The 23,277-nt window shown below is 38.2% G+C and overlaps 2 protein-coding genes across 5 annotated transcripts; both read left to right on the top strand.

Moving 5' to 3' along the window:
* Positions 1-293: 293 nt before the first annotated feature.
* Positions 294-7,940, top strand: LOC127416472 (uncharacterized). 2 transcript variants are annotated; one of them, XM_051655861.1, is made up of 6 exons: positions 294-384; positions 1,010-1,333; positions 4,760-4,780; positions 5,552-5,650; positions 5,742-5,791; positions 5,891-7,692. In XM_051655861.1, exons 1-6 carry the CDS (start codon positions 324-326, stop codon positions 6,002-6,004), a joined length of 669 nt encoding a protein of 222 aa, XP_051511821.1. In that variant the 5' UTR covers positions 294-323; the 3' UTR covers positions 6,005-7,692. The 2 variants fall into 2 exon arrangements, with proteins under 2 accessions (XP_051511821.1, XP_051511822.1); XM_051655862.1 differs by lacking the exon at positions 5,552-5,650 and having other exon boundaries at positions 5,891-7,940.
* Positions 7,941-9,954: 2,014 nt separating this feature from the next.
* On the top strand, positions 9,955-16,370 carry LOC127416462 (vertnin-like). 3 transcript variants are annotated; one of them, XM_051655845.1, is made up of 2 exons: positions 9,955-11,708; positions 13,374-16,370. In XM_051655845.1, exon 2 carries the CDS (start codon positions 13,376-13,378, stop codon positions 15,404-15,406), a length of 2,031 nt encoding a protein of 676 aa, XP_051511805.1. In that variant the 5' UTR covers positions 9,955-11,708; positions 13,374-13,375; the 3' UTR covers positions 15,407-16,370. The 3 variants fall into 3 exon arrangements, with proteins under 3 accessions (XP_051511805.1, XP_051511802.1, XP_051511804.1); XM_051655842.1 differs by having other exon boundaries at positions 12,829-16,370; XM_051655844.1 differs by having other exon boundaries at positions 9,956-12,988.
* The last annotated feature ends 6,907 nt before the right edge of the window (positions 16,371-23,277 follow it).

The following is a 23,277-nucleotide window of genomic DNA, read 5'->3' as shown; positions in this document are numbered from 1 at the left end:
ATAAATTATAAAAACATGGTCCTTCACAATAATACAATATTTATTAGTTAATCATTTGTAATCTTTAATGTTAGATTAATCATTATTTTTACTTTAAGGATTAATTTATCACAATTGAAACATAAATGATGCTATACTGAACATCAATATAAAAGCTATTTAAATCATTTAAAGTAAAAGATTAGTCTTGTTTTTAAGAAATCAAAGGTTCACTTTTGTGGAAAATCTTTTGCACAGTCTGAGGAAGTGGTCAAAAGACAAGAAAAAAAAAAAAAAGATTGTGAGAACTGAGAGTAGATTTTGTTGAAAACTGAAAGAGAAAAATGACTGTCCTATTGTGCACATGTCTCGGATTGCTGTTCAGCTTTCTTCATTTTAATGCAGGTAATAATGAAATGATTTAAACTAGAGGATTGTTGAAAGATTGCAGTCAGACCATGCAATCCTTTTTTGGATTTTATTTATTTATTTTGCTATTATTATTATTATTTAGAATGTTTAATGCTTATTTCTAGATTAAGAGAGCAAATTAGTGTTAATAATAATAACTAAAAATTGTTAATTGTAAGACCATTTCTGGCCCTGAATTGTGTTTACGATTAAAAATTTAAGAGTGGTGATGAATTATACCAATAAGGTTATATGACAAAAAGTTTGTTTAAATGTAAGCTCTGTTGACATTATTACACAAATACTACACAAGAGGACTATAAACGTCGTCTGTGAGAATCCTTAATTCCTAGATGAGAACATACATTACTGTATCTAAATAAATATTAGTTACAGTATGGTATTTATTGCTATTTATTTATTATTTATTGAGTTAATAATTGCTATTATAAAAGATAAATAGAGTGTATGCTTTTATATTTTATCATCTTATTTATTTGTCACATATACATTGTTTAGGTTTTCATCCTTGGAAATGTTCCTTTTCTCTTCCATTGAAATGATACACAAGTACTTATAATGTAACTGTAATGTATGCATTTGTTCACATTTACCTCAGCTGCTGATGTGCATGAAGCAAAACAAACTGCCTTGGTTGGAGAGCATGTGACTTTTCCGTGCAATAATAAAGTTCCTCAAACAAACTGCAGTAAAACTACATGGCTTTATATTGATAATACTGCCACTGAGCTGGTCACCCATGGTAAGATCAGGCCTCGCAACTCAGAGAGGGCAAAGAGAATGAGTTTGAAGTCTGACTGTTCTCTACATATCAATGACATCACAGATGAAGATGAAGGATGCTACACCTGCCAACAGTATCCAGAAGGGGGTGGAAGTCAACTTACAGCGGAGGCCAGAATTTGTCTGACTATTAATAAAGGTAGGCAAAGACTGTTTTTTAAGGTTTTGAATGTACTGCAATGCTCATATTCATCAAGCCATGTGATAACAAACATCTTTGCTTTCCTCTTGAATATGATTACATTTATGGCTTTTACAGTATTTTTATTGTCACTGATGATAATTATCATAAAACATAAGTATCTAACCTTATATGGAGCTTTGTCTTCCATATTCTGATCCCTATAACTGTCTAAAAGAAGAATCTTATATAGAATCTGTGTTTTTATATGAGTGAGATGAGTAAAGTACGCTGTTGCATAAATTAATGTCATCCTCTATTTATTTGCACATGTATTTTGCTACAATAATATTCCAAACGGACAACCGAACTTCTCTTTTTTAAATGCCTGGTTAAAATAACACGAGGAACAGTGGTATAAATAGATATGGTTATAGAATAATGTACATTAAGGAAAAACATATAATAAAAAAATATGATGCGTAACCTGCATATTAAATAATGTAGCCTACATTAAGACAAAACACCAGATATATTATAAAATATGAGGTATCAACACACATTACATAAATATGCTAAAAAAAAAAAAAAAAAAAAAAAATGTTCAAAGCTTCTATATTATTTATTTACCACATATTTGAAATTAATTCATGTTTTTTGTACATGATATGATTAAAAGAGCACCAGAATATATTTGTATGAACTGCAGTTATTTAGCTTACATTTTCTTGGGTGTGTATGAGATGCAGGTTGACGATTAGCACCAACAACACGCTGGATTGAGCAGATGCAGGGACTCTGGAAAAATAACAAAAAGTTTGTATTTAATTGGTCAGTTAGTTTTCATCGCAGTTCGAAGAAAAAAAATCAGACTAATGTCCGTTAAAAAAAATACAAATAAAAAAATCTTTGGATTGTCCTCAGAGGATTTGTCGGATCCGATGTGAATAGCGCCATATGAATTTATTGTTCCAATAAAAGCTCGTTCTGAACAAACATTCGCGCGGTGTGAATAGGTCTTTACCCTCATCTACTACAATAATGTGGATTTTCAGTTTACAACAGCATTATTATATTTATATCTATATAACTTTATTTTGCCAGTATGTTGTTTTGGTTTAATCGGTTTGTAAGTATACTGTAAACAAATTAAGCAAATAGATCAATGTAACGTATTGCAATGGTGTGTAATGGTTGAAAAAACACTGCTAATGACCCTCAGTGTATGTTTTTCCTGTTCCCTATCTGTCACTCACTCTACATTGTGTCGATGTAGTGACACTAGGGGTCACTCTTGGGAGCCCGAGACACCTCTGGTCTTTGATAAAAGGCCAATGAAAATTGGCGAGTGGTATTTGCATACCACTCCCCCGGACATACGGGTATAAAAGGAGCTGGTATGCAACCACTCATTCAGATTTTCACTTCGAAGCACCCCTGAGACGGGCGACACAGGGACGACGAAACCTACTGCCTTGGAGCTGGTAAGCAGACCACTCCATCCTCCGGTGGAGGGCCGGGAGGAGAATCTTTTGTTGCCTTTTCATTTAATTTCACCGCATGCCCAAGTGGCTGCGGTACCCAACAGTTCAGCAAAAGAGCGGTTTTCTCATACCCGGTGTACACGGCCGTCAACACGACCACCGTCTACCATTCCATTTTGGCAGGTTTGGCGCTCCAGCGGCGGTCTCCCCGCCCCTGCACGCCCAGCTGTGGCACAAATCTGCCCCCGATGTGACAGTCTCCACAGGTCACGAGGACAGGCCTCTTCCTCCCCCGTCCCAGGCTGTCCCGGGGGTGGTCACAAGGAACCAGGTAAGTGCTTCGATGTCCCTGAACTCAGCACAGCCACAACATGGCGTGGCACCTCAGGCTCCGCCCCGCCACGAGGCCCCACCCGCCGGTATGTCTGACGATATTGTCCCCTTGGTCCCCCTTGCCCAGAGCTTGGACGCATGGCTTGCGCTTTCCAATCCATCACGATGGCTGATCCGGACTGTCCGACTCGGCTACATGATTCAGTTCGCCAGGCATCCACCCAGGTTCAGCGGTATCTACGTCACCTTGGTGAAGGGCGAGAATGCTGCTACCTTGCGCACGGAGATCGCTACCCTCCTACGGAAGGATGCGATAGAGCCTGTCACTCCGGCCAAGATGAAGAAAGGATTTTACAGCCCCTACTTCATTGTACCGAAGAAAGGCAGTGGGTTGTGGCCAATCTTGGACCTGCAAGTACTGAACCGGGCTTTACACAGACTCCCGTTCAAGATGCTGACGCAAAAACGCATTCTGGCGAGCATCCGGCATCAAGATTGGTTCGCGGCGGTAGACCAGAAGGACGTGTACTTCCACGTCTCGATTCTACCTCAACACCGACCTTTATTGCGGTTTGTATTCAAGGGTCGGGTGTATCAGTACAAGGTCCTCCCTTTCAGCCTGTCCTTGTCCCCTCGCATCTTCACGAAGGTCGCAGAGGCAGCCCTCGCCCCGCTAAGGGAAGTGGGCATTCGCATCCTCAACTATCTTGACGATTGGATTCGTTTCCCTGTTGGTAAAAGTGTCTTCCTTGGGCAGAGGCCCCTCTGCCCCAGTCACCATGTTTGTATAAACTCCTCCCCCGTAGGGTAGGACCTACTATGGGACTTCTCCACATGACAAACTTCCGACAAAGCTCGGCAAGACCATGTGACGTATTTCCACTCAAAATACGTCTCCCAACCCCCCCCCCTTTGGGTGAGGTGTAGTCTCCGTGGTGTCTTCCCCTTGGGAGTGACACCCCCTCCCCCCCCCCCCCCCGACTAGACCTGGTGGCCTCAGTCGGTTAATTCCTTTTTTTGGGGGGAGAGGAAAAAAAAGAGGATTAAGAGGCCACGACTGGGCTAGCCTGTCTCTATCTTTTGGGCAGTCGACTTGTCCCCAAAGGGCCATTTGACACTCATAACAGCATTGGGGGAGGTTACGTGTCGGCCTGGTGCGCTGGCTATGAGCCACACAGTGGTCTGCCCGTCACACACCGCCAGTTCACGTAACAAGGTTCAGCCAATTGCGGCGTTTCGTATAGGGACCCCTAGTGTCATTACATCGACACAACGTCGAGTGAGTGTCCCTCCTGCCACAACGCTGAACTACCAGTTGAAATGGCCAGGACCTTGTCTCGGCTCCTCAGCACAAAACCTGAATGAGTGGTTGCATACCAGCTCCTTTTATACCCGTATGTCCGGGGGAGTGGTATGCAAATACCACTCACTAATTTTCATTGGCCTTTTATCAAAGACCAGAGGTGTCTCGGGCTCCCAAGAGTGTCCCCTAGTGTCACTACATCGACACAATTTCTCGTCCCCTCCATCAGGGAACGGAGGTTACGAAGTAACCAGGACGTTATCCCTATCAGGAAAACTGTAATTTCCTAAAATGTTTTTTTTTTTTCTTCTTCTTTCTTTCTAGGCAATACAACAGACAAAAATGGTAATTTGCTTTCATGTTATTAATATGCTGATGAGACAGCACTGGAGACACTATTTCTCACCTAATAAATTACATTTATGTTATTTATACACTTGGGAATATTTTTTTAAAAATAGTACTATTATAACAGTAATAATATACTGTATTTCAATGTGAATTAGTCTTACCATATCTGTTCTAGTCAATTGTATGTTGTTGTGGCTTTTATCAGATCAATAATTTTTTTTTACCAAAAATTACATTTAAAAGAGAGAAAAAAAAAAAAAGAAAAGCAACACAACGTAATGGTACACAAGCAATTGTACAGATAATTCCTATGGGCAAGTATGTTGAAGGTTTAATGGTGCATGAAATGAATTATTAGCCATCTTTTTTTGAGAAAATACTGCATTGTAGTGTAATAATAGAAATAACCTTAGAAAAAATAACAATGCAGTTCAAACTAAAAAGGCTTTGAAGTCAGTTTACATTATCTTTATGTTTCCAGAAGTAAGATGTAAATGGTAATTTGCTTGTATAACATAATTATGGAGACAGTGCTTGTTACACAGGCAAAATTATAAACCAAATTTTACAAAATTCCATGATAATTAAATTATTATTATTCTTTTTAACTAGTTCACAAAGGCACAAAAACTGAAACAATTTTGAGAACTATGACACAGACACATCTGACACAATGATTTTGGTTATTGTTGCAAACAACAACAATGATTTTACATTTTAAATACTACACAGTTTTATAATGTGTCTTTTTTATTCCTTTTTAAGACAAATTGTTGATGATAGTTATCCCATCAATGCTACTAGTCATTTCTTTGTCAGTGGCCGCAGTCATTGCTTTTCTCACATATCGCATGAGAGCACAACGTAAGTTATGTATCCTACAGTCTCTTTCTTATCTAGAGCTGTGCTATTTCTTTTAACTTCACATTACTTGCAACCATGTTTTGTTTTTTAGAGAGAACATCAGTTGTAAACCAAAACAACATTTGTCATGAACACAGCGATGTGAGTAAAAAGAAATGCTAGAAGAGTGCAGTATATTGGTTTGACTGAATAATGTTCATTAACTAATTTGAATAAATTCTGTTCTTAATACTTGAACAGGGTGAAGATGTGGTGACCTACACTGAGCTGAACCACAATATAGTGATACCAAGGAAAGTGGATATTGACAAAGAATACCAAAAAACAGAATATGCTGTTGTGAAACTTTCCTAATTGCTATAAACAACAGTTTGCTGAAAAGCTCACAAAACACTTCGTTTCATGCTAAATAAATCATCAGTTAACTTATAGCATAAAATATGTTGTTTTCATTGTGTATATGACTCATGAGGGTGGTTGCACATTACACCCACAGCATATACTGTACATGATGATCCCAATGTGAATAGTGTCTGTGTGTGGTTTAAAGTCACTCACAAGTCATAAGTTTTCTTCAACTTCTCCAAATTTGAAGTTAAATGAATCCATATAAGCTTTAATAGTCATCCAACCATGTGAGTAGATGGGAACAACATTTTCTTTTTACAGGTCCTGATGTAATTTTACATAAACCAATTATGGACTTGAGACAATAACCACAATATACAAAGGACATTGCGTGATATGTCCAGCACAACAGTATACACAGTATAGTGTACATAATACAAATAATAGAAATACTGGTAGTCTCAACTTGACAGTTAACACAGTATACACAGAACATGAGGGACACATAAAATAATATAATTTAAAGTTATGTTTCACCTTCTTTACCTGACGGTTTTATGCTATACTGGAGCTGTCCTATTTTTTTACAGATGGTTTTTTTTTTTTTTCTTCAATTGAAGACAAAAATATAATTTATTCTAGACAACATTATGTGAGTAAAATGAAATACAAATGCCAGTTATACAAGAACAAGTTTTACTGAGTTTTATTCATCTATGAGTATTGAAGGATTTGGTTTGTTATTTATATGTGACGAATTGACCCCTATGACTCAATGTTGTCATTATGTTTTGGTTGAAGAAATTGGACCACTTTTTAAATGAATTATGTTAGTGATAATAATAAAAGTAAGGACTTTATTCCAAGAAATAAAATAAAAATTGTGACATATAAAAGATATCAAATTAATTTGAAACACTATAAATATGTTTTATTAAAAATGATCTTTTTTTCAGCATTTCATATCTTAAAATAGCTCAACTTTTTACCCATTTTTGTAAGATTTTCTTACAGTCTATTGACCAATCACTTTGAACAAAGGAATTAGTCATGAGAATATAAATTGGAAACTCTTGTGGTCACATCCAATGGGAAATAAAATGCTCAGAGAACAATTCATAGAAAATGTTCATACCTCGGAAGAAAACGTACTTGTTTTTTTAACTAGATTGTTGATCGAAAATAAGGAAAAGTAGCATCTGAAATGTGTTTCCTAATCTCCATGTTCCTTTGATTTGTATTTGGTGGTTAATGAGGTAAAACACTGTTTAAAAGAAAAATCTGACTGCTTCTGTTTTTGTGAAAGTAGAACCCATGTTGAGATGACGCAATAGGTGTGAAGGGCCTGATCTTGACTGTGCCTGAGTCCACATGGCCAAGCTCAAGAACAAAAGGTTGCAAGACTCTCTTGTCTCTGTCCCACAGATCTTTGAAAACCCCCCTCAAACCCCCAAAATACACCAGTACAACCCATACCCCAGCACATACATACAACCTCAGCATGTGGCAGACTACCGGAGCCGGCCCAATGTTGCTCCATTTGCATTTTAAGCACAGGATGGAAAGAGAACACTTGAGGTGTTGTAGCAATGGCTCATCTGCACACTGACATTACAGCAAGCATATAATATTGCAGCACATCATCCCTTATGTTTTAATAGAGTTGGGGTACTCGAGTTTGACTCAGACTTGAGTCCGAGTCACGAGTCCAATTTTAATGGACTTGGACTTGTCACGGACTCAACTAAGGTGGACTTGTGCTCAACACTACGTTTTAACTCATAGAACTTCTGTTATCACAAGTATCACACAAGTTTTTACATAAAAGGCTTCTTTTATAAAGGCTAAGTTGCGTTTTCTGGGGCCGGTTTGCATAAACATAGTCATTAACTTAAGACTTCTTCCAATAATTAGTCTGACTTGCTAAAGATGCCACAGGAAGCTCACAGTTGTTTTTAGTAAGACAGTCGAATTCGCATTGCATTATGGGAAAAGACACTGATCAGCGACAGTGGATGCTCAATTTAGTTTTCATTCACTGAAAATATTTGCTTATTAGAGGAACACAATGTTTCAAAATTGATTCTAATAAACACATTTAGTGATTTTAACCCAAATAATATAAAAACTTAAGGAATTTTGTTACCGTCATAGAAATAAAATCTTCTCCAATGTCTCAACTCAAACCCCTTTTAGCCCTCAACTGAAGCACCCACAAGCTCAGCTGAGAGTTATCTTCCATGGCAACATGGAATGTAAAAAAAAAGTTAACCTGGGGGTCTGCGCCCGGTTGCATAAAGCACCTTAAGTGAAATTTTCCCTTAAATTTAATGGTGTTGCAGAAAACAACCCTTAAGTTTTACTTAAGCGCCTTTATTGGTAAAACATCATAATCTCCTACAATTTCCCTTAAATATTTATTTTTTTACTGAAGTATTCCCTTAAGTGTTGCATAAAGCCCCTTAACTGCCATTTTCCTAAGTAAAACATAAGGGTAGTAAAACTTCACCTTAAGTGTTGGCTAAGAGTTACAAGGTTTCTAAAAAAGGAGAAATGAAGTTAACAGAACCAGTTGAAGAGTAAAGCATACCAATGCAAATTTTTTGTGATAGGGAGAGCTCTTTAGACTATCTTAGCGATAATAAACACGTGCATGATTACTTTGTGGAATTGCTAACATGATTAAAGGCAATCTAATACCACATCTAACACCTCAAATTCACCTCACTACTCACTTTCAACGGTCTCTTTCTGAAGTAGACACTCACTGGCCATTAAAGCAGAATACTCCATTAATTGCGCCGTATGATTATCTCAAGACATTTTTTAATTCACACAGAAAAAATGTGTACACAAAAAAGTGTTTAAATCTATTAATTTTGAGGATTGTACCTGAGAAACAAATGAAAATCTGCATGTGTAACCTCCAGAAAATTAGCTTTAAAAATGTTTTTGCAGTAATCTGCAGTTATCACAACCGACTGTAATTAGTGCATCCAGAACAGCGCTGAGAAATGTAACAGGTGCCACGTGACAATGCCATTTATGCTAATTCGGAAGAGGTTGGACAATAATTTGCACATCAATATGATACTGAGAATTTTTAAAGTATTCTTTGTGTTAAAATTGCTCAAATGTCTATATTAATGGTTAGTGGTAGGGACATGACGAACGTGTCCATGGTAACAGTAGAATTTTATTACGGTAAAACCTGGCTCACTGTAGTAAAACCCTTAATAGTTTCCCTTAACTATAAGTGTCTATGGGATTATATGTAACATCCTCAAGTCATTCCCTTAGTTAAGTGGAAATAACACCATAAGTGCTACACTTAAGGAAAAAACTTAAGGTGCTTTATGCAACTGAACACTGCACTACTTACGTTTTGGCCTTAAATTAGACCAATCTAAATTTTTATGCAACTGACTGAAAAAGTTCAGACCAAAACTTTAGACAACTAACTAGTAAGACTAGTCTAAAACAGTTTTGTGCAACCGGCCCCGGGACTGGCTATTTAGGACAATTAAACCAATGATAATGAGTTGTTAGGTGATGTAACATTGTGTGTGAATTAATAAAACCAATAAATTCTTTAGGCAATCTACTGCATTTTTAAGAGAATTTCAGCTCAGAGGCCTGGCACCAGGCTGTCTCTTTAAAACAATGGACTGGATAAATCGAGGAGAGATGTAGGTAGGTGGGTAGATACAGATGAGCCTGTGTGGAGTGGGGTGGAGGGGGCTGTTGTTGCTGAAGGAGGAGAAACAAAAGGCTCTGTGAAAAGGCCACAAAATGTGGACAGGGAGAGGTGTTAAAAGTGATACCCTGAAGAAAGAAGAGGCAGATGTACACCTTTGCAGATCTGTCTCTCACTGCCATTTGCACATACAGTACTGTCTGCTCTTTTACCAACCTGCAGAACTCCAATAAACAAAACCGTGAGCTTGATCTTATGCAGACCACTGCTCTGAGTTGTCTTTTAGTGCAGTAACTGGAACATGCTTGGGAAAATGACATACATGCTGGAACTACTGAGCACAGTACAATTTGGATAGAGGGTTGTGGTCAGGGGATTTAGCATGGAAAACATAGTCTTCCTAATCCATTACAAGAGAGCAATGCACTGAACATTCCCAAGTATCTGACTCACTTTCAGAAAAATCGGTCTACATCTGATTGAAACAGGACCCCAGGCTTTGGCATGGAGGAAGAAAAAAACAAACACACTTCAAAGGGATTGTTTGAGGGAGTTCACTTTGAGCTATGGAAATGGAAATGTCCAGCATTCCTCAATGATAATTGCTTAACTCAAAAAGTGCAGTAAAGCTTAACTTCAATTACTAGGAAGGCTGTATACCCAATACAATTGTTGCCTACTTACTGTAAAATATTTTTATTTTTATTATTTCTTTGCTGGTATAAAATGCATAAGGCCAAACTATGCCATAGACATTCCCTTCAAAACCTGTTTAGAGAAAGGCTTTTGCTAATTTCCTAAAATGTTCTAAACAAAGTCATATTATTTCATAAACTAAAGTACCAATGAATAAGTCTAAAATTGTGACACTGCTATTGATACAACAGGCCTAGTAGAAACGCCATATTCCATTCATTTGTAGTTAGAAAATTACACATTAAAGTTTGGCACATTAATAAACTAATGGGCTTTTCTCATTTGAAATCGGTAACCCTGGGTTATTCTAAAAACCCTGGGAAAACGGAATTCTGGTTTATCCTGTTTCATGTTTCACACTGTTCATACTTTACCCAGGGTTAATAATCAATCCTGGGTATTGTGTTCTGATGTTTCACACTGTACATTCGTATACCCCGGGTTAACGTTCTTATTTGCGTATTTAATGCAGCTCGCGACAGACACGCAACATGTCAATGGAGTTGCTCTGCTATGTCGCCAAGGAAATTATCTCTGTTTGTCTTTTGTATTCTGAAATATGCCTCGAAAACACGGAATACTGTCTCTTCATCATGGCAGTTATCGCGTTTGCCACCACTGTTCCACACTTTACCGGTTTCTCTAAGACGGAGAACGTCGAAACAGCGTGTGAAAGTTTCAGCGACTTTACAAGGCGCATGAATATTTCATGAGGTAAGTACTGAGGCTTTATTTGATTGGTTGTCTGTTGCTAAACAACTTTCTTAAGCATTCTAACACCGCGCCATTTCACACTGTATACATTTGGCACCTGCTCCGGTGCAGGGTTTCATAACCCCGGGTAAAAAGCGGTGCTAACCCCCTTTCAAAATTAAAAGTGCGAAACGTTGCTTTACCCGGGGTTTAAAGCGGGGTTTAGAATGAAGATAACCGGTTAAGCGCAATGTGATACAACAAATAAAATATAGCGGTATCTCACGTATGTTAGAATTGTTGTGTGATGTTATGAACAGCCCTATGTTCACACTTCGCATTGAATTTGACCTGTGTGTGCGTGCGCGCGCGCGCGCATTTTTAAATCCAGGTACATCGCAGCTCAGTGATTGACAATTTCCTGGAGGAAGGTACCGCCCTTATCATGTGAAATTTCCACTGCTTGGATTCAGATTGCTCTCGATGTCTCTCACCTTTGACGAACACGCTGTTCACCCCACACAAGCTGTGAGAAGGTCACAGTCTTGCTATACCGGAATACTTTACTAATTTTTAACTACTTTTATTTACACTTAAGAGGAGCGAGCATTACATAAAAACGAGGTAAGATATTTGCGGCACAATTTTGCTCGGTTAAATATTGGTTACTCAGCGCAAGACTGTTTATGTTTGTTCATCATAGGCTACAACCTTGATATGAGACCCACTCAGTTAATTTAAAATCTTTCAAAGAGTTCGCTAAACAGTTTACGTATTAAGTCCACGTAATTAATTGGTTTCTAAAAGAAACGAACAGAAAAACGCTTGAAATATAGGCCCACCGCTGTAGCGTTTAGACTGCACTGTTCGCTGAAGCATCTCCGCTGTATAATGAGCGAATACCTTAAATTATTATTATTTTCTTTTCTTTTTTTTTTTTATGTTTATTTACTGGGTTCGATGTGTTTACATTTAGACTACTTTATAATAAATTGTGGTCGGGAAATAGTATAGAGCTCATTCAGGGTAGCGCCATATTTTTATTGACGGGACAGGAATGAAAACGAGGCTGTGAGGAATGACTTTGGTAGCCTATGTAGTTTTTTTTTTTTTTTTTTTCCCTTACTCATGCTTACTGGAATGTTTTTTCCCCCATCAGCTGAAAGATCAACACCAATTTAAAGAGCTGTTCAACCTATTCAAGAGACTACTCCTATCCCTCACAGCCTCGTTTTCACTCCCATAAAAATATATTAAGGAGCTACTCTGAATATGGTCTAGGTATTATTGACCTACAATAGCATGGCTGTGACAATCACATCAAACTCCTTACAAAGGAGCACTATTATTTTAAAAAAATACACAAGTATTTTGGCCCATTTTTAAGATTTATGCATTTCAAACAAAACAAATTTTCTAGAAAAAATTATATCATATTGAATTGAGTAACATTTTTAATATATTATTGAACTGAGAAAAAAGTTATTTAATTTTGTTTAAAATTAATTCAAATTTTAATTTGTGTAGACATTTTACATTTTCCTACTATCTTTATAATTCTTTATTTAAATTCAATACTTAAAATACTATAGTTTACATGTCATAGTCTATTTTAAACACGTTTAATACAAATAACAGCAAAAACATCGCATTTTATCCAATTTTTCTTTTAGCACAGTGTTGATGGTTCTTCTTTCTATAAAACAAGTGAATACTTTACATGCTTACTGATACAATTTTACAGCATTTTGTCAAAGTCCTTTTCAAGTTAAGTCAGTCCACTTGGTGGCCATCTTTGGAATGCTCCTGGGCTGGCTGGGCAGCTATTCTCTGTGTAAACATGTGGCATAAAAGTACAGCTCCTATCTACTCAAATGGGGGAAAAGACTGAAATCGGCAATAAGGTTGGTCAAGATTACAATCAAAGAACATATATAAAATGAGCTTTAACTTTTACAACAACAATAGTATCATAAATTGTGCTTCTTTAGCTCAGATCACGCTAAAAACAATATTTTTCAGGCTGGTTCCGCTAATGTGCATTTTTTAATTGTCTTAAAGGTGATATATGTATCTAAAAGGTTATTGGCTCTATTACCTGTAAGATGGAACTTCCTTTCCTAGATCCACTGGGCATTGGCTGTTCCAATTTCTCCAATTTATTTTTAATACCAATGGTCCATCTCTGCTAAACTGTCCCTGATTTTTCAACCCCTCCATGAGCAAATCAGCTGATGCTAATCAGTTTTTTCATCTGTTTTATCCTTTATTATTTTTTATTTGCTATAGGCATGATTCAGAGGGAAGAGGTGGTGCTCTCATTCTTGGGGGAGCTGCAGGAGGCCACAGAATGTGGTGGCCTTGATGTCCTCACTAAACTTGCTGTGGAGGTGGAGCAGGTCCTAGCTCCTTTCCATCTTCCAACAGCACTCTGCACTGAGATCTCCTCATGGCTGGGCATTGACTCTGTAGCTCACAGACTGTATCCAGCAGATGCACCAGCTGGTTTACTTCCTCTAGTTTGCAAAGGAGAGGGGAACCTGCTGTTTGATGCTGCTAGCATGCTTCTGGTGGGCTCTACCAGCCTGAGCTTGGAGCTGCAAGTCAGGACTGTGGTGGAGATGCTGCTTTGGAAGCAATACTACCTATGTGGTATGATCGACTCAAAGGTGATGCTGCAGGCAGCCAGGTTTTCCCTCTGTGCAGAGGAAACTCAGGATATGCTTAATCTTTCAATTCAGGTGCTGGAGGCTATCTTTGATGCAGATGTCAAGGCCTCCTGTTTTCCAGGCTCATTCGCGAACATGTGGCATGTGTATGCTCTGGCTTCTGTACTGCAGTGCAACGTTTATTCTGTTTATCCCATGTACAATTTAAAGATTCGGCCCTATTTCAATCGACTCATTCGGCCGAGGACATGGTTGAAAGACACTGAGCCCTTGACCCTTCACATCATGTGGTCAGGTGAACTGGAGGCAGGCTCTGTTTTTAAACCCCACAACTTTGTGGCCTTGATTCACGCAAGTGACATCAAAATTGGAAGTCCCAACAGTGAGCCGCGAATGCCCCCTGTTATGTCCCAGGAGCTTCTAAGTCAGGATTCTCAAATGACTTACTCCAACCTTAAAGACAAATTCAACATCACAAAGAGCACCTTTTACCGGTGGAAGAAGCAAAGCATTGAGTACCACAAAAAGTCAGTGGCCAGGTATGAGGCCAAACATTTTTTCTTGACCTCCTACAAGCAAGGGAATGTCATTCCCCTCAGCCAGTTTAAAGAGCTTTTCCCAGAAATTCCAAGATCCACATACTATGCATGGAAACAAGAGCTTGTGTCCACTTGGAGCAACTCGGGCAGCTCTGCAGGGGAGCTGAGTCCTGGCGACAGCACTGAGCAGGACTACTGGTCCTCACCAGAGGTCAAGAAAACACCCAGCCACGGGAGCTTTGCCAGTATGTTGGCATTTAGATGTGAGAAATGGGAAGGTGAACGGGCTCAAAATGTGTCCTTAATGCAAGAGGCCAAGAAGAGCCTGCAGAACTGCATTGTTAGAAAAACCTCCTTCCCTTATAGAATTTTTAAAAGAAGGTTTCCTGGCATCTCCAGATCCACATACTACAACTGGAGGAGGGAAGCTATGTTGTTCAATCCCTTAAAAGAGCTCTCCTCTCCGGAGGAAAGCTCAGATGCTGATAAAACCCAGAGTCCAAGAAGTCTGCTGTCTCCTAAGTTAGAGTGGCGGAAATTGACATCTAGAGTGAGGATCTCCAGGCACAAGCAAAAAAGCCTGAGGCTGGCTTACCTCCAGAAGAAAACATTACGAGAAGAGGCCAAAATGCATGTTCAGAGAATATCCTTTATCAAATTCAAACTCAAGTTCCCTTTGGTTTCCTCTTTGTTCTACTGGCTTTGGAGACATTCTTGGAACAGGAAAATTGAGAAGCCAATCATGAAGTCTGAGACGGAGAAATTTCAAGGCCAGGCTGTCTCACAAAATGTTACTGAAAAGATAAGTCAAGGAATGTTTTCTTTTGATGAAAACATAGACTGCCTGACTGGACAGACAGTTACCCTGCCTGAATTCACACTGCCTGAATACTCTCTGCCAGACAAGTCCAGGAATGAACAAATGTTTGTGATGGATGCTGTGGCACTGGCCAATTTCAAGGCTAAAGCAAAGCTGTTCTTGCAGCAACGCTTTGAAAAAAAGTCCTTTCCCACATTTAAAGAGTTCAGGTCCTACTTTCCTCTTACGCCTCGCTCCACCTACTACATGTGGAAAAGGGCTCTGCATCATGGGGTACCATTAGTTCATGCCTGAATGTTTGATATTTTTCACCACTTTAAAGCTGCCTATTCAGTAGTGAACAGTCCAAACCTGATACTACCTGATGCTTTCTCATACTTCACTATGCAATGTGTTTTTGAGTCTGACAGTGTTTTTGTTTTTTGTTTTTTTTGGTTTTTAAGTTTACACTTGCATAATTGCAGTTCATGCATCTTAATTATTTGTCCCTTACCTTTATTTGACCACTTGGTTCTAGCTCAAGGACATTTGCATTTGTGTCCACCTAAGTCCTGATGGCCCCCAGGCAAAAGGTAGTTCAAAGACATTTATCAGGATTTTGAATGGCTCTCTTTGTACCCCCATCCCCCAACTTTTTACAGTTGAAATGACTTTTTTTTTATTTCATTGTAATTGTTTTTGAAACTTGAATACTTTTTAGTTTTATAGATTTATTTCTTTTATACATATATATTTTTATACTGACAATTGAATGTTATCTTTGCTCAGGTAGAAGTTTATATGGCCAGGTTAGAATGAATTCCTTAGACTTGAATGTTTCAAAATCCTATGAGGGCTTGATGTTGTTTTGCACATCATTTTTGACCACGCATTTCAATTCACACATTTAGTCTTTGTCTTGCTGCTAATGGTGTAAATATACACTTACTGTTCAAGTGTTTTTTTTGTTTTTTTGTTTTTAAGTTCTTTCTATAGCTTATGTTAAACTACCTAGCTAGCTTGTTGTCATCTTCACAGTTGTAGTGTTCTGTAACTTTGTTGCCTAAAGAGTTTACAGTTACCTCCTTTGATACTTTTGATTAATATAAAAAAAGCAAATAACCGATTTTGTTAATTTTTTATGCTGAAGATCTATTTCATGTACAATAACAAATGCTCTAAAGCAGGTAATCAATAAATTGTTATGATTTTCTATAACAAGGAAGGCATCATTTTTCGAAGTCCTCTGTAATAGCAGGACGTGCTTGTGTTTCAGCATGTTGGGAAGACAGTGCAGTTTAATAGAGTAATAAAATTAACTATATTCCTTTTTTTTTTTTTTTTTTGGTCATTAAAATTTTGGATTGATTCCACACTCAAATCAACACAAATAGCACATGAAAACACGGAATCAACTTTCAACAAAATATAACCCCCCCCCCCCCCAAACACACATCCCAGTGGTCAGACACGAATAATAACACACACATACAAGCAGACAGTCCTAAGAAAATAACTCAGACATAAAAAAAAGGGTTCCACACATCAATTAATTACACAACATTTAAACTGTCCCTCTCCACTGTTCCTCCCTGGCAAACCTCCAAGAAGGCCAAATAAGTGCCCCACTTCTTCTTAAAGGCACCCAAGCTGCCCAGCCGTCTATGCGACATATTTTCAAAGGCCGCCACTGTGCCCAATTCAGTGCACCACTCATGAATTAAGGGTGCACCAGCCGACTTCCATCCCCCAAGGTTCACTTTCCTGCCGATCATCACACTGGTAAGGACCCAGTTTTTAAATGTGTATTCCCTAAGTTAACCCCCGCCCCATCACTCAAAATACAAAGTCTGGGGCAGAACGAAATCTGAGTGCCCAGGATCTCACAGACAACAGTGGGCTATGTCCCCATCCTCTGATTGGCATCGCCAACAGGTGGGTGTATCTTTAAGACCAAGCCTATGCAACCTAGAGTGAGTCCAATAAAAACAATGCAGAATCTTAAATTGAATGAGGTGCATCCTTGCATCCCTAGACATAGACTTGAAATTTTTTTAAATCCTACCCCATTCTTCATCCTCCAGTACTAAATTCAAGTCTTTCTCCCATAACTTATTGAGAGATGTCAAAACCCCGTCCCCCTAGACTCTGAATTAGCCAGGAATAGTACGCTGAAGCCTTGTGACCCTTTCCAAAAAGCCGCTAGTACCATCTCAAAAGTGTCTGCAGCTTTAGGGGGCTGCGTACTACACCCAAAGATGGTACAAAGTAGATGGCGCAGCTGTAAGTACCTGAAGAATTGAGATCTGGGAATCCCAAACCGCTGTGTAATATTTTCAAAGGATCTCAATGCTCCATTTTCATACAGGTCACCCATGGTAGCAACTCCCTTCTCAATCCATTCTGTCCAGCAAAAAGGGGACTTGTTAATACACAGTTTAGGGTTTAACCAAATACTTGCGGCAACGTTCAGGTAAATGTCCGAATTGAGCACGCGGGAAACTTTTGTTCACACTAACTGCATGTGTGAGATAACGAGGATTTGTCTTTACTTCTCTGGGCAGCTTGGTAGAAAGACACTGCAATGGCATAAAATTAACTATATTCCTAATAACTTTGAGATATTCCAATTAAACATATTAACGCTCTCATAATTGAATTATATATTCTTGTGTATGTAAAACATAAAAGTCATTTTTTATGATATCAGTGTCACAGAGGATATTACGATGAAAATGTGCCTGAAAACCTATGGATGAAATGTGTTTGTCTGTAGTGCCTTCATTTTCTTAAATGAGTCCTGACACACAGAGGACATACGTTAAAATATGAATTATATTTTTTGTCCAATTTTTTTCTCTCATGATTACGCTCCAAACACTATAATTATGTGAGGGGAAAAATCCAAAACTTTTTATTCTTGGTCACAGGAGGGTACAAGTGAATGCTTTTGCATTTCCTTTTCCCCTGCTGCACCCAGGATGGACAAGTGTGTTCCTTAACTCTTTAGCCTGCTGTTTTATCATGTCATTTTTATTTGCAGTGTATACAAAGTTGTTTGTATACTGTACGTATATCTTTGGTGCAAAAAATCTAAATATGTTTATATTTAGTGCATTTTTCTTTTTACAGATCATACAGTCTATATAGTTTTATTGACTTTGTACCATATTTTATTTAAATGCAGTGTTGGGTTTAATTGGTCTACAAAGTGATTAGTTATTGTAATCGAAATCGTTTTAAGTGGTTTAATGCATTTCCATTTAAATTCTTGTAATCAGAATACAGTTACTTACCTTGGATCAGTTAATTATGTGTAAGTACATTACGTGGGTTACACATGTTTCTAAAATATTATTTGTTATGTAGAACACATTTAAAACCAAAAATACTGTATGCTCAAATGTACTTCTGTTTCTGTGACAGTTGATGGGACAGTGATAATGATCAAGGAGGAAATAGACATTATTTTCAATTAGTTGAGCAGAAAACTAAAAAAACATTTGAAAATTGTTTTAAAAGTAATTTGTAATGTGATTATTTTTCCCCATTAAATAATTAGAAAAGCAATCTAATTACAATTTTTAAAAAGTAATTAGAAATTTGAAGTGGATTTCTAGTTTTGTGTAACTTTTCCAAAACTGTTTATATGGTCTTTTTCCCCCCGACCCGTTCTTGTCTGCTTTGTCTTAAATTGCAGGAATATGAACATAGCTACTGGCCTTGCTTTTCACTTCTGCATTTTTGTTATGCTCGGAAGTGCTGTCCTGCAGCCTAATTTAAAGAAGTTCACCTGCATGCTTGAGCAAATGTTTCTACAATGACACCTTGATACTTTTCTCAATGTGTAGCTCTCGAAATGTCACAGAAAGGATTTTGAGAGTTTAATTTAATCAACCGTATGATGTCGTCCTCATTTTCCTGGAGCACTTCTCAGGCAGAGATTTGTCCATAGTTTCAGTGTTTACCTCTAAATAGCTTGAAATAATGAGCTTTGGTAGGTGGGCCAAGCCTTCAAGGATTAACATACTGCAGACTAGAGAGACTTTGAACATTAAGGTAAAAGAGCCTTTCAAGGATGTCAGAAATCCACAGATAAAAATGCATCTGAGAGAGAGTTCTGAATTTGCTCTCTTAAAAGGAAAGATGGAAAACACAATAAATATTCTTAACCATTCTCAAAAATAATCAAGAAAATCCAAAACAGAGAAAACCAAAACATTTTTGTTTTAAGAATTTATTTGTGTTCAAGTTTAATAGTTTTATTTTAAAAATTATGTTTTTAGTATCTATAACACTGTTAATATAATTTTGTAACTGATGCACATTTCATAAAGGCCCTTAAGAAGAGTTTTTAGAAATAAATGCACTAGATGGCAGTGGAGAGCTTTCTTTAAAATGAGCATCTTTTGAGTGATGTGCTCCTTTCTGCAAACTCTGTTTTGTTGAGATTTCCCATATTGTCTTCCCATATTAATATATATATATATATATATATATATATATATATATATATATATATATATATATATATATATATATATTAAAATTAAGTTTAAATAAATAGGTATAGTTTTAAACTCACATGTAGTTTTAATATCAGGTACAAGGAGTCAACAGTGGTTAAAATCTATTTTGTAATTCACTTATGTTAACTTTATGTTTCCACAGAACTGATTGAAGCTGCTCCTTATTGTTCATTTACACAGACACTTGCTTTGATCCCAAGCTTTTTGTTTTGATCTTAGACAGAAAAGCACAGAAGAATTGCATTAGTAAATGAATTGATTCCTTGTGTTGAAAGGATAGCAATCAAATAGCAGGTACAATTTCTATCCTGATGTAAATTAAAATAAAAAAATGTATCTAATAATCCAAAACTTTTTATGGAAAACAGCAGCAATAAAAATGAATGTGACTGAGGCAGTCAGCCCCATAACATTTTTCATTACATCTAATTTTGTGTTCCACATGAGAGAGAAAGTCATACAGGTTTGGAACAATATGAGCAAGAGTATAGGATAACAGAATTTCAGAATTTGGCTTAACTATCCCAAAAATTAAAATTCTTTCATCATTTACTCACTCTCATGCCATCCCAGATGTGAATGACTTTCTTTCTTTTGCAGAACACAAAGATTTTTAGAAGAATATTTCAGGTCCTACAGCTCTGTAGGTCCTCACAATGCTAATGGTGGCCAGGCCTTTGAAGGTCCAAAAAGGAGATTAAGTCAGCATAAATGTAATCCATAAGACTCCAATGGTTTAGCCATTGCCTTCTGAAGTGATCCAGTTGGTTTTGGGTGAGAACAGATCAAAATATAACTCCTTTTTCATAGTACATCTTGCCATTACAGTCTATAGCAGGGTTCCCCAATTAGTTTTCACCAAGGGCCAAATTCTGTTAACAATACAAAGTCAAGGGCCATGGCTGGTGATGTAATGACAACTATTTGGTGCTGCTGCTATTATTATTATTAATAATATTGTTGTTTTTATTATTAAAAGAGTCATGCATAAATATTCGGATTTTTGTTTTGTTTTTTTGTTTGTTCTTTTTTTCAGTATTAGTAGCCTGTTTTATTTATTCAAACAGTTATGAACATTTTGTTTGTATACAGATACACGAAACTACACAACTTTGCCTGCTGAAACAAAAACAAAAAACAAAACGGGATCTACTCTCTGCACTTTCCCTAACTGCAAATTCAATTATTAGCTATTAGCATTAATATTGTTATTGTTCTTATGGATAATATAACAAAGTATTGCAATAATTTAAATAAAGAAAATACTTTTATGTTGAAATTCTTGTTGCTTAGTTCTCCGTTCCTGTTTCCTGTGTTAGTTTTGTAGTCCTTTTTAGTTTAATTTTATGATTGGTTTACCCTGATTGTTTCCCCAGGTGTTCCTTGTTCCCTTGTTTTCCCTGGTTTCTTTGTTAGTCTTTGCATGTGTTCTGTGCCTTGTTCCCTGTGTTTGTATCTTTATATTCTGAGTTACTTTGTTTACCTTATTGTTTGATTAAAAGCTGCATTTAGATCTTTAATCATCGCCTGCCTCATTACAGAAAGACTGACCCAAAATGGATCTAGCAGCTGAATATTTTGAACTGTCTTGGGCTGACCTTCCTCTTGTGGATTACTGTGCTCGCTTTTTGGGGTATTGCGAGCCGATCGAACTATGGTGATTCACACATAAAATCTTCTTATTGGATTGGTTTGAATTACCACCGCAATGTAGACTGCTCCGATGGCCACGGAGCTTACCTCATTGTTTCCAGCACTGTCTTCCAAGGTGGATGATCCCCACTGATGTCGGTGCGTTCGGCCATGAAGGCCATTCCTCATAGGTTATCAATGCCCGAGCCAACGGCCACGCCTGCCATGGGCAACAAGCCTGTTCTTGAAGCCTTGTCCGTCCCAGAGCCAGCGTTGCTAACCTCGTCCGTCCCAGAGTCAGTGTTCATGCCCCCTTCTGCCCTAGTGGAATGTCTTTGGGGGCCACCATGGTTCCACCCCTCAAGCCTCCCATGGCTATGCCTCCTTCATCGAGCCTCCCACTGCTCCACCTTCTGAGTCTCTCACAACTGTGCTCACGGCCATCCGGAAGCAGAGGAGAAGGGCTCCTACTCCCTGTCACTGCCCGTGCTCACGACCATGGAGGTCGTTCCCCAGGCACTGCCAGTGCCCGTGACCATGGAGGCGGTTTCCCAGTCGCTGCCAGCACTTCTGACTACAGCGACTCCGCCCTCCGAGTCTTCCACGACACCGTCCGCCCTCCCAGAGTCTCCTCCTCCAGCAGTTCCGTCCGCTCTCCCAGAGACGACTCCTCCAGCGGTTCCGCTTACTCCTCCTCACCTGCCTCGTTAAACCGTGAGCCAATGTTTTCTTATAAATTATTTTTAATATTAGGTTATGCGTCATATTTTTTTTCTGTACAGTGTTATTCTTTATGTGCACTATTCCACGTGTATTTGTATCACAGTACCTTGTATTTAATTATCCAGGCATTAATCCAGACATTTATAAGAAGAGTAGTTGGCTTCAGGAGTCCATTTGGAATATACTTGATCAACACCATGGAAAGATTAGGTATAGAAATGCTTTTAAAAGTGTTCAATACATTATTCTCTAGCATTGACAGCTTGTCAGGGCAGGTGACTGGTATTAATGTTTGTAGAACAGCAACAGCACCACCTATTGTACTGTGGTGATTGTTTTTCAGATTTATTTTTTACCTACTGTGTGTATAGACCTTTCATTGGAAGTTTGTCTTGCAAAATTGTCACGGATTTGATGTGAACAGGCCTTTAGCACGGACCAAACATTTGTCTCTTGGGTCAGATGTGGCCCTCGGGCTGCGTACTGAGGAACCCTGTGCTGTGTCCGAAACCACGTCCACAATATGTACTGTATTTGATGAAGGATGCACTAATCTGCTGGCAAAACAGTACGTTCTTTTAGGTATGCATGCGAGTAGAATGAATAGATCTCGGACTTACTTCATCCGGGTACGTGAGCATTGTCTCGTGACCCAAATATATGATGTAAGAACAACCGCGAAAACTATCCACTCAGGTTTTGTTAAACTAGCACCATTTAGGCACAGGGAACAATTTTCTTGGTATATATAGCACTTACGGTAGAGAGGAGCTGTCTGACTCGCAGTTCACCGCTGTTCTTTTAAATCCAGCGTTTTGAACGTGACATCGCCTCAGCTCCAGAGGGATTGGGATCGTAAAGTGTCCAGTCAATCCGCACTTCAGAATCTCACCTGAAATAGTAGGTCATCTGGGTACTTCTCGCTTAATGCTTCATGAATACTGTGGATTCGGACATATTACTCCATTGGCATACAGTTTTGGGCATACTATATAGTAGGGAAGTATGGATATTTGGACACCGCACTGGTCTGTTGGCACAATCATGATTTCAAGCTTGATTACACTTCCTAGAACTTGAGGATGGCACTATAGATTGTATAATCGATCTTGAAATCATGATCACCAAGGAGACTGCTGTCAAGATGTACAGTGAAAAATGAGTTACATTTTGGTCTGTTCTCACCCAAAACCAACACTATCACTTCAGAAGACATTGAGTTGATGGATTGTTTATGCTGCCTTGATCTGCTTTTTGAGCTTCAGAGGCCTGGCAACCATTCATTTGCACTGAATGGAAATA

Source organism: Myxocyprinus asiaticus, chromosome 25, assembly GCF_019703515.2.
Source record: "Myxocyprinus asiaticus isolate MX2 ecotype Aquarium Trade chromosome 25, UBuf_Myxa_2, whole genome shotgun sequence".
Lineage (NCBI taxonomy): Eukaryota > Metazoa > Chordata > Actinopteri > Cypriniformes > Catostomidae > Myxocyprinus > Myxocyprinus asiaticus.
Note: the sequence above shows the minus strand (reverse complement) of the source record. Positions and strands in the feature narration are given on the sequence as shown.